We start from the raw sequence: 12,490 nt of genomic DNA, 5'->3' as shown, positions 1-12,490 counted from the left end.
AGAGAAAGAGAGAGAGAGACAGAGCGTGCGAGCGAGAGAGAGAAAGAGAGAGAAAAGAGAGAGCGCAAGCGAGTGAGCGAGAGAGAGAACGAGAGAGGAGAGCGAGAGAGAGACAGAGCAAGCAAGCGAGAGAGAGAGAAAGAGAGAAAAGAGAGACCGCAAGCGAGTGAGCGAGAGAGAGAAAGAGAGAGGAGAGCGAGAGAGAGACAGAGCAAGCAAGCGAGAGAGAGAGAAAGAGAGAGAGGAGAGAGAGAGGGGAGAGAGAGAGCAAGCGAGTGAGCGAGCAAGAGAGAGAGAGAGAGAAACAGAGAGAGAGAGAGAGTGAATTCAAATGACTCAATTACAGCCCTGTATCTGGCTCCTGATTCACGGCTTCCATTAAATTCATCAGACTACAGAGACTACAGTTAGACTACTGTTGTCTAAATATACTTCTTAAAATTTCAGAGCAAACAGAACTAACGAGTAATGGAAGTTTAAGAACACAAATTAGCGTTAAGCATACTACATGCTAAAAACCCATTTACTTCAAGCTAGTTGTTCAGCAACACTGTATACAGCATTGGAGGTTTGACCCAGGGGAATACTCCTAAACTGGGCTGGCTGGTATTATGAAAGATTCATTAACATGTGGAATAGGCCGATTTGATGAAAATATGTTGGTGACATTGACCCATATAAATCTAAAGCACAAAAATAAACCAAAGTACTTTGAACCAGTACTTACTTCTATGGAAATTTAGACGTGGATGATATCATCGTTTATAGATTTTCATACAACAGGGCTGATGATATGCTGGATTCTGATTGGTCAGAAAGTGTTAGCACAGTTTAAGTTAATGCGCTCGTTCTAATACATTATCGTTGCTATAGTAACAGACGTCTTAATATAGTGATGCTTTCAGTGAGGAGATATATATTTAGCATTTTTGGAAGGAGTCTCCAATGTCAGTACTTTCTAACAGTTCTGAAAGTCTTCAGGACACAGGGTTTTAGGGTTTGTCAGTGCCATGGCCAGCGGTTAGTGGTTAGCACATTTTCTTCACACCGCCAGGGGTGGGGGTTGGATTCCCGCCTCTGCCCTGTGTGTGCGGAGTTTGCATGTTCTCCCCCGTGCTGCGGGGGTTTCCTCCGGGTACTCCGGTTTCCTCCCCCAGTCCAAAGACATGCATGGTAGGCTGATTGGCGTGTCCAAAGTGTCCGTAGTGTATGAATGGGTGTGTGAGTGTGTGAGTGATTGTGCCCTGTGATGGATTGGCACTCTGTCCAGGGTGTACCCCACCTTGTGCCCTATGCCTCCTGGGGTAGGCTCCAGGTTCCCCGTGACCCTGAAATATAACCAGTATAGAAAATGGATGCATGTTAGTAACTGAGAGTAGATTTCTGTGGTATAAGAGGAACACTTAGGAAACTAATCAACTTCGGGGTGGTAACACTAACTTCACTTCCTGTCAGACCACTTGACAGCATCCTGTTTTCGATTATTTTCCTATAGCAGCATGCCTGTCATGTTACATGCCTCCTGCTGTACTCCCTGTACACCTATGACTGTGTAGCCACTTTCAACTCCTCCACCATTATTAAGTTTGCTGATGACACTGTTGTGTTGGGCCTGATCTCCGATAACGACGAGAAGGCCTATTTAGAGGAGACTAAGAGCCTGGAGAACAGGTGCCAGGAGAACAATCACCTCCTGAACGTCAGCAAGACAAAGGAGCTGGTTGTGACTTCAACACAAAGCAGGAGAGGAGCAACCATCCACTTGAGATCAACGGGACCCCAGTGGAGCGTGTGGACAGTTTCCGTTACCTTGGTGTCAACATCACTGGTTCTGTCACATCAGCACCCTGGTGAAGAAGGCCTGTCAGGGTCTATTCCAGCTCAGGCACTTGAAAGACTTTAAACTGTCCTCTAAGGTGCTCAGGAACTTTTACACCTGCACTATTGAGAGCATCCTGATGGGAAACATGACAGCCTGGTTTGGGAACAGCACCATGCAGGACAGACGAGCTCTCCAGAGGGTGGTGCGAACAGCTGAGCGTATCATCCACACTGAGCTCCGAGACCTGCTGTCCATCTACAACAAGTGGTGCCGGACCAAGACCAGGAAGATAACGCAGGACCTCAGCCATCCCAACAACGGACTGTACTCTCTGTTATGGTCAGGGAAACGTCTCCGCTCCCTGAAGGCCAACACAGAGAGAACGAGGAGGAGCTTTTCCCGCAGGCGATTCCCCTCAACCAGGACTAGAACTGGACTCACACATACAACATCCACTACCTCATCCTGCCTGTTATTACATTTTATACATCTACATTCACTCACATCATATTTTGCACACCTCATTTGCACATGTACAGTATTTCTCCTCCATTTAGTATATTATAATTGTAAACCTTTTTAGTTTTGTCATTTTACTATTTCACGATATACGTTTGGATTTTTTTTGTCTGAAATGTTCTATTCATATATTCTAGTTTTATTCTCTATATATTATATTGGTTTTTTTCCTGATTATATTTTTGATCTTTATTACATGTAATCTTTTTTTAAAATTTTTATTCTCTTTTACATATCGGCGCGGTGGTAAAAAGCATTTCACCGCGTGTCACACTATGTATGGTTATGTAGGTGACAAATAAAATTTGATTTGATTTTATCCCTTACATACATTTGGAAGCAAGGCATGTCTTGGCTGTTCTTCTTCTGAGAGAAGTCCTCCAAAAAAAAAAAAAAGAAATAACTATGCAATCATTTTAAGGGAGTAGGGTGAAGTGGTGCAGTAATGACTAGAGTTCAATGACTATAGAGCACTGAAGGCTTGACTGATGACTGTGTCTCTGTCTGAGAGTCTGCATCCACACTGACATCTCCATCCACAAAAAAGCTGTTCCCACTCACGTTCATTTGCAGTGAAGAGAGTGTGCATTGATTTTTAATTCAGGCACCTTGTCCACATTCTAACGAGATCGCAATGTATTATTCATGTTTTGTGAGGGAGAAGTCACAGGTGACTTTGCTTTTGATGAAATCTCCAATACAACAATACATAATGCAGACCAAAGCATGGTAGCATGCAGCAACCATGAAGCTAGTCGCAAGATGCCCGTGAAAGAGTGGCAGAGAAGAGAAACAAGCGCCAGTGAGAATTTGAGAGAAGGGTATATATTCTGGTTAGGGATGTATAGCAGGTTATATGCAGTCTGTTTGACTTGATGACATGTTCACAGCTCTTCTGATCTCTCTGTAGGTAAAATGATTATGCAGTATTAAGTAAAAGCTAAAGTGAAGTAGATTTTTAAAAGCACACAGTAGGAAATGAGTGTCAGCGTGTATGTGGAGAGAATGAAGATGGAGAGAGAGTAAAACTCTTGTGCTTTGTGTCTTTCACTTCAGTTCCAGACGAACTCTATTAGTGGCAAATGAAAAACAGTGATTCCTAGGGATGGAGTTCTGACTCTGGACTCACACCCTGTTATATAACTCACACTCAAGCTAATCAAGCAGTGCTGGGCTACAAACGCACACACACACACACACACACACATACACAAGGGCATATGCAAATACACACAGTAAATAGAACCACAGTCCAGATTGCAGAGGTTTGACCAAATTTCACTCTGGAGGATGAATTCCATCTATCCATCCATCCTTCCATGCATCCAGCCATTCATCTAACTATCCATCCATCCATCCATCCATCCATGCATCCATCCATTCATCTGACCATCCATCTAGCTAACCCCCATCCATCTAACCATCCACCCATCCATCCATCCATCTAACATGTATGCGTACATGCATGCATCCATCCTTACATGCATCCATCCATCTATCCATCCATCTAACCAACCATCTAAAGCAAACATACTGGGGTTTTCAGAATATACTGTAGTCCACCCCAAGCTGTTATTATACTCAGGCTACTGAATGAATATAGGCATAAAATACAGATGCATATCTGTAATATGTAGATATACATATCAGAATATTCTAATATCTGGAATTGAGCATCGTTAAAATAAATGATCTTACCTGGCCATGTGCAGCCGTTGTGAAAGAAGATTACACTAATATACAAATACAAATTCTGTATGAATAGGAGTTGGTGTCATACTGCTGAATGTAATTTACTGGATTAAAATAAAAGAAAAAGCGGGGGTGGTGGTGGGGGGGGGGGGGGGGGTAATGGTCTTGACTTTCCTCCTTTTGTACACAATCTGTCTGACTGTACATTGGTGGAGTCTAAATTCTCTACAGACAGGTTTATAAACTTTTTCTGCCTGATGAGCATCAACGACTCTTTGTCTGAGGTCCTCAAAAATGTCCTTTGTTCACGCCATGACACACTTCCACAAACAAGCCCAGACTTTGATAGATATCTGTTCTTTAAATGAAACAGGGCGCTCACTCACACCTGATCGTCATCCCATTAATTCAAAACACTTGACTCTAATTTCTTCTTCAAATTAACTGCTAACCTTAGAGGTTCACACCCGTTTGCCGGTCACAGATATGTAATATTGGATCATTTTCCTCAATAAATAAACGACCAAAGATATTTTTGTCTCATTTGTTTAATTGGGTTCTCTTTGTGTAAACTTTCAAACACCACTGTATCATGCATCGAGTACATTATAACAGTCCGTAAAGCACCAAGTACTATGTTTGGATTTTTCCTATAACGATGAAAACCATACCAACAGGGAAATGTTTAATAATTTAGGACAGAGTTATGCAAAAGAAGTCCAGCAAAAAATCCTGCTGATTACAACCTACTGTCTTGACCTTAAGGATCATTTCAGAACACTGCAAAATGCAACTACGCACTCAAGCAATTCATTGTTTTTCTTATTTGCTGTGAGGCTCCTTACAAACCCTTAACCACAACCAGATTAATTTTCCTGTGTGTGTGTGTCTTGATGATCATGGCGTACAGATTTTCTGGCAATACAAATAGCTTTGGTAAAATATTGTGACCAATCTTTAACCATCTTCACCACTGTTTAACTAGTTGGACCCACTCACACTCTCTAAGACTCTCTTTTACACACACACACACACACACACACACACACACAGTTTCTCCCAGCGGCAATGTGTCGATAAGCAGTGGTGAGTTTCTGACAGTCAGACTGTGAGAGTCTGCAGGATTCTGACAGTCCAGTGGTCATCACTGAGAAGATTCAGCACGGTCATTCAGAGGTCATTTAGAGGTCATTACTTGCAGGCACCTGCAGACTAGCCCCGTTCGCCTTTTCTCCCCCTGACTGGCATTATAGAGAGATGAAAAATGGCTAACGGGGAGTGAAGCAGCCTGGAGGAAACTTTGGTTTTGACATGTTGACAGGTTTGTCTGACACTGACTTCAGACTGCAGGATACATTTTAGAAATGTTTTACACCTGATTTACACACATCAGCCTCAGCTCATCTATCCCTAAACTCACCTGGCAGCCATGAGAGCGGCGAAAAAGGGGAAGCATTCCAAGCCAGAGCGGTGGAACGGTCTTTAATTTGAGAAAGTTTTCTGCATTTGTGTGAGCTTTATGTATGAAAAATCACAAAATCCGTCCATAAAAAAAAACGCACTTTCTTTAATAGAATGAGAGTAATGGAAATTACCCATGTTGTTAAAAATGTTCAGCAGTGCTTTCAGTATGATCTGGCATGAAATGTGCTTTGAAACTTTCAAATGTCTATCATCTTATAGCATTTCTCTGGCAGCACTGGTACAAATATTTAAGAACATATCTGCTTTCAAAATGAATGTTTCAAGTCAAGTGATTATTTTCCAATATGAAAACGATTTCGAATTAGAACTGGACCGTGAAAAGCAAATGATTTTTAAATACATGAAGAAAACCGTAGGACACTGTAGGCCTACTGCATCTGCATAAATATACTGAATTTTATTGTATTTTTTTCCAAATGATTTATTGTTTTCCAACCGGAAAGACTGTGTAAAATGAACACCCCCGCTGTTCGGCCAGCGTATCGTCTTCCCCTATAGATAAATCCAACATCTCATTTAACAGTGCTGCGGTGGCGTTGCATCACCTTCCTATATGAGAATATGAGTATATATACTGCCAGCACAATTGTCTGTGCATGCATATATAAGTTTAACTTTTGACAGTCACAACTATTCTTGTTACCCAGGAGAACTGGGTGGGTTTGTACTGAGCTGCAGTGGTTTCGTTTCTACAGGGCAATGTAGGCAGGATATTGGGATTCACCTAGAAGAAACTTGACTTAGCACCAAGGGTCCAGCTTCAAATGCCTGGTGTTAGATTAGGAAATACTTTAATCCCTTTCTATCTCTGATGTGGGATAAAAAAGTGACAGTGAAAAGTCTTTGCTGTCTCTCTGTGTTCAAGTTCAAGGTGTGCTTCATTGGCATGCCTGTTAAATAACAAGGTTACATAAGCAAGGTTAAAGCAACAGCAAGAATTACACATGTACACTATAAAGTCTCCTGCTGTCAGTGTTAATTCCTCCATGCCTTGTGCGAGCAGATTTGCATCATCTGATAGAACCTCTGCCCAAATAACCATCACTTTATGCGTCTCACGACATACGCAGCCTTGGAATAGTTCTGGACGACCAACTATCTTTCTCTCCTCACATTTCGAACTTGACTCAGTCGTTTCTCTTTTACATCTTCCAGGGGATCTGGGTGTGTCTCTCCTCAGAGGCCATTTAGGTGCTTGGTCAGTTCTGGAGATTGGACTCTCTGCAACTTTCCTCGAATGCCACCTGAACACTAAATAGAACGCAGCTGCATGACTTGTTTTTAAGTAAAGGCACTTATCACACCCTATAAGCACGGCTCGACTTGACCCACAAGGTACAAGGAAGACATGCGGTAAGACTCTTTTCTGTCCTGACACCCCCCAGGCTAAGTGGGAAGAATACTATTAAGTTTTCTTCCACCCAGCACTTACGTAAATGAGCATTCGTTTAAAAAGAAACTTGACTTTTTGCGGTACAAACTCCTACTAACTCCACTCTATCAGGTATTGATGGGATTCGTAGTTCCTGACCTATTTGTACTAGCATGAGGATGTTTTAAATGGAGACCACAAAGCACTCTGGATAAGGGTATCTGCCATGTTTAGTGCTGTAACGTCTCCATCTTTTCATCTTGTCTAATGTTGTTTTGGTTTCACTCTTCTGCTTCATTTATCACCAGCGGCACTCGGATCACCAGTAACCTCTGACTTCCCCTTTGGTGTAAACACCCTCGAATGGCTTTATCATATAGATTTTTTGCATTCTTTTTTCTTTGCATTCTTTGATGTATGTTTCATTTGATGTATGCTGTATCTTTGATGCATGCTTTGAAGTATTCTTTGATGATGTCACCAAGACTATAATGAACCCCTTGTACAAATAATGTTTAACGGTCAGTGACAGGTGGTCATTATGAGTAAGCTCAAACTGAATTAAAAAAAAAATCAACCCAATTAAAAACAGAAATTAACTAGGAATGACAAACCTTACCATTTCAGTTAATGTGAATTAAAGCCAAAGTAAATATTTAGTAGTGAACAAGCTTTAAATCATTCATTCCTTCATCTTCAGTAATCCCGGTCAGGGTCGTGGTGGAGCCGGAGCTTATCCCAGGAATGCTGAGTGTGAGGCTGGTGGACACACGCATTCACACACTCGTTCACACCTCGGAGCAGTTTAGCACAGCAAATCCTCTTACTGGGATGTTTTGGGAGGTGGGAGGAAACCAGACAAAACCCCCTGGGATACTGGGAGAACATGCAACCTCTGCATAGACAGTAACCCGAGCTCCGGATCAAACCAAGGACCCTGGAGCTATATGATGTTTTATTTTTTATAATGATAGAAAAGAATCTTAATCACAAATCCCTTATACAAAACCTGCATAAAACTCTCATGCTAGTCAAACTGTAGAAATTTATAGCCCAAATAGTTTTTATTTAAAACACAGAAGACTAGCTTCTGTTTGCTGAGCATCTCACTCTCTCTCTCTCTCTCTCTCTCTCTCTCTCTCTCTCTCTCTCTCTCTCTCTCTCTCTCTCTCAATAAATTGGAGATCTGCCAAGTGTTTTCATTTTGAAAGCAGGAATTGGGCAACTTCCACTAGCATAAGAGAAAATGTATTTGAGTTGGAACACATGGTTCATAATATCATGGGGCAAAACAAAAAAAACAACTGACTGAGTCATCACTGGATTTATTTTTAAAAGTCTGCCTGGCATCAGGAGAGGATTTCTGACTAGACGCGTCTTTCCTCTCTCACTCGGTCTCATTCTGTTTTATTCCAGCACTCTCTGTGGACGCCTGCTATATATGAGTCAGTCTAACACTGGCTTTCAGTACTAATCAGTGCAAGGGATGATTTCTTCGAAAAAAACAAAACAAAAAAAAGAACGAATCTATATTTATTTAAGTCTGGATGTTCATAGCTCCTCTACCACATCAGAGCTTAGTGCACTGTTGAAAGATCCTGTCTGAGTCAGTTAAGCTGTAAACCTGAATTGAGACATGACCCCGAGTCGTAAAATGGTCCTCTTAGGAGTTTAGTAGCGATATGTCAATTATTCAGTATTAACAATTCATTGTCTGTGTCTCACTGCAGTAATATGTCATCCAAGTTCCTGCACTCGAGAGACAGGGATTTTACCTCGTTACAGAAGATGAACCTCTAACAAAGTGATGGAAAGGCAGCACCAAAGTGTGCAGAAAGAAAGGATCTGCTCATGATCCAAAACATACAAGCTGATCTGTGAAACATGGTGGAGGCAGTGTCATGGCTTGGGTTGCTTGGCTACTGGAACAGGCTCACTAATCTTTATTGATGATGTAACTCATGAGGGTAGCAACAGAATGAATTTAAATGATTATAGGAACATTTTGTCTTCCAATTTACAAAGAAATGCATCCAGATTAATCAGGAGGAGCTTTATCATACAGCAAGACAATAATCCAAAACACACTGCCGACTCAACATAGGACTTTATCAGGGGGGAAAAGTGGAAGGTTTTAGACTGACTAAGTCAATCACCAGGCCTTAACCCAATTGAGCAGCATTTCACCTCCTGAAGAGGAGAAACCCCCACGAAACAAACGACAACTGAAAGAGGCTATTGTACAACCTTAGAAAAGCAACACAAAAGAAGAAACCAACCATTTGGTGATGTCAGTGAGTCACAGGCTTGATGCAGTTAATGCAAGCAAGAGATATGCAACCAAATATTAAGTGTGATTTATTTTAATCTACTTCAAGACTTATCTGTTCATATACTTTTGCTTGCCTAAAATTGGTCTGATACAAAAGGTTCTATATATTATGTTGTTTAACACATCTAGATGTAAATACCAGGAAATAAAAGCTCTATAATATAAGCTGTGAAATAATATCTGTCTTTTGATCTCAAACCCAAATGTCTTTGGAGTATAACACAAACAAATAAATTGGTCTTGCTGTTCCAATAGTTTTGGAGGGGACTGTACATCCAGCGTGTGTGTGTGTGTGTGTGTGTATATATATATATATCCTTGGATGTGCTGCTGTCTAAACATGTCTTAGATGTTTAAGGTCAGGCCAAGTGGCTAGCGTTTACACGTTTTCTTACAGAATCTAATGAAACTGAAATTCTTATTTATTTTATACAAGGTTGAGTGATCTGGAAAGAGACTCACCCACGGGTGACGGTGTTCCTGCACTGCTGGGCGGGTTAAAACTTTGCGTCGGAGATGGCAAAGAAAGCGAGTTGATGACAGTGGGGAACAGCAAGGGATACACTCCTGTCCTGTAACGCCTCATCTGGACCACTGAGGAAGTGCAGCAAGACCTGCTGGCTGTCTTCATTCCACAAAAGAAGAATGAGCTGAGGAAGAGGAGTGAGGAAGGTGGTGTCGGATCTCAGCAGACCTGATGCACCAAAATCCCTGCCTCAGCAAATCCATTGGGTTAAATGGTTAAGAATGCACTCAGTAGGCTCAGAGGTGGGGCTGGACTGCATGCTTTTGTGCAGTACATCAGTCAGAGGGCATGACTGGCACCGATGCCACTAGATGTAATCTGTAAAAGAAGAACAGAAACTGTGTTAGAGTATTTGAGAAATTTGTCATTTGGCAATTACTTTATGTGTGGTGGCATTGAAGAACCCTTCACGTTGTCAAATTTATATATATATATAATTTATAATTATATATATATAACTCTGAAAAGAACAGGTTTTCTCTATCTATCTCTATCACACGTAATGTTTAAGGCATTAAAAAATAGGAATAAACTGCGTTTAAGGATTTCATTTTAATTCCACTGAAGGACCCCTTGCCTCCCTCTACATTTATAAACTAATTTACTTACAACAACATTACTGTCACATTTTAAAGCATGATAAGTTCTCATTTTGATTATCACCATATTCCTCATAAGTCTCTGTCTCAACACCTGAGCTAAGTCACTCAAGCCTCACTGACTCTACTAGAACATAGAGTGATTAAAAGCACACGTCATTACGTCCCCATGCCACGCCGTCCGACGTCCCCCCCCCGGAATCTCACGTATCGACAGACATCTTGGCGAATCTGTTTCAGTTCTTCTGGAGACAGTCATACCTGTCTCTGTTTTTGCAGATAAAACCAGACAGATTTCATTATGATTTCTGTCTGAAAAGTGGTGTAAAATGTAATATGTCGCATTCTTTACTGCCATACAAACATTTTCCTGTTACATTTAAAAAAAAATTGTTGGAAAAATAATGTGTGGAATCAATTAAAAAAATATATTATTCACTCAATAAAGTCATAAAGAAACAGTTAAAGTGCACCTAATATAGTTTTGAAACGTGCCTAATGTTGCTTTAAACGTCTCGTACAATAGATTTACATGCATCCAAGGTAAAAAAAACAACAACAACAACAACAAAAACACTTTAATGTGCTCATAATTTAAATTACATTTTTACACCAGTGTCACAAATGACTCATTCAATGATTCGTTCTAAAGGATTCCTTCTAAACTCCTCCTTTCAGAGAGCTTACTCTGCTCTGATTGGTCAGATCTCCCAGTCTGTTGTGATTGGTCTACCGTCTGTTCACGAGCAGCTGATGAAGACCAGAGGCGGGGCTTTTTGTTATAAACCTACGTAGCTTTGTACAGGAAGTAAGTCTGGAATTCCTAACGACTCGTTTCAGCTGTTCAGAATCGATCCCTTCTTTTGGGAATCAATAACTCAGACTGTCGTGCGCTTTGATTTTTGAAACTTTGCAGACGTTTTTACCTTCACAAACAGCTCTACAGTATAATACTCTACATGAAAGGTAATATTTGAAAAACCATAATAGGTGCACTTTAAGACAAAATTTCTATTTTAAAAAAATTAGGGCGCCTAAGACTACAGAACATAATAACTACTGCTTGTTTTCTCTTTATTTGCACAGTTAGTACGAATGTAATTGGCCTCACCCTGTTAAAACTAACAGAGACATTGTATACACGTGTACATACACAAACGGAAACGTGATACACATTTGATGTTTTCACATAAGAAATTAGTAGATCTCTAATAGGGACACAGGATAAAGAAGGACAGATGAATTTTCACAGAATAAATATCATAATGTATTGATTGATCATCTCTTCTTTTTTTTTTAATGAAATGTGCCTACTACATGTAAAAGTGTGTTTCCATTGTGCAAAAGGGATTCTATTTTTAAAAAAATTGATATTAGAAATATATTAGAAAATATTTAAATCAGAAATGAAACATCAAAACTGAGGTTCTCGAGTATTCAGTGTTTCTCCGAGCCACTTTTATACACATTCTCTCTCTCTCTCTCTCTCCGTGTCTATTTCTCCAAGGTGAGAATAAGCAAGGCGGAGCAGGGAGGGAGAACACAGCACAGGTGCTAAATACTGTTTAACAGAGTTATAAACTGCGGCAGCATAATGGCAGCCATAACGCCTTAATCTGCAGTTAGGGTGCAGTTAAAGTGATGGGTAACCACACTTCATAATTAACGGACCCCAGATCATGCTATCGTCCTACTGTGCTGCGACTTCAAGCAGAGAAAGAGAGAGAAAGAGCAAAAGAAAGAGAGAGAGAGAGACTCTTAGTTATTCGCGCCATTCTCCCTGAATGATGTTCCTCTTTTCCCCTTGAACCAATCAACTGCAATATTACATTTCAGAATTTTTCTATGTCAAAATCCACCAGGACACAGACACTGTTATGAATCCCAGGCAAGAAAATGACAGTAATTTGCATCTGTGTGTGTGTGTTGTGAATGCTTAAATCTTGTGCAGACAACAGAGATGCTCCTGTTTTTCCTGAGCCAGTTCCCAGCAGGAGGTTGGGAGGAGAGAAGAAGAAAAAGGGAGGGGAGCATATGAGTGAAAAGAGAGGAGCTGGGGAGCCATGGGTTTGATATCTCTCTCAAACAAGCTTGGCGCTACTGACATCAACGTTTCATGTTTGTTACGTCCAATTGCCTCACA

At 40.8% G+C, this 12,490-nt stretch overlaps 1 protein-coding gene across 2 annotated transcripts in view; it reads right to left on the bottom strand.

The window, feature by feature from the left end:
- LOC108272781 (retinoic acid receptor beta) overlaps positions 1–12,490 on the bottom strand; it is a 164,224-nt gene that overhangs the window by 89,349 nt on the left and 62,385 nt on the right. For both annotated transcript variants that reach the window (XM_017481503.3, XM_017481504.2), the window contains exon 2: positions 9,685–10,066. In XM_017481503.3, the coding sequence (XP_017336992.1) occupies positions 9,685–9,853 (169 nt within the window). In that variant the 5' untranslated portion in view covers positions 9,854–10,066. The remainder of the gene's footprint in view (positions 1–9,684; positions 10,067–12,490) is intronic.

The sequence above is a fragment of the Ictalurus punctatus genome, chromosome 12 (assembly GCF_001660625.3).
Source record: "Ictalurus punctatus breed USDA103 chromosome 12, Coco_2.0, whole genome shotgun sequence".
NCBI lineage: Eukaryota > Metazoa > Chordata > Actinopteri > Siluriformes > Ictaluridae > Ictalurus > Ictalurus punctatus.
The sequence above is the reverse complement of the archived record's forward strand: the minus strand, read 5'-3'. Positions and strand labels throughout refer to the sequence as shown.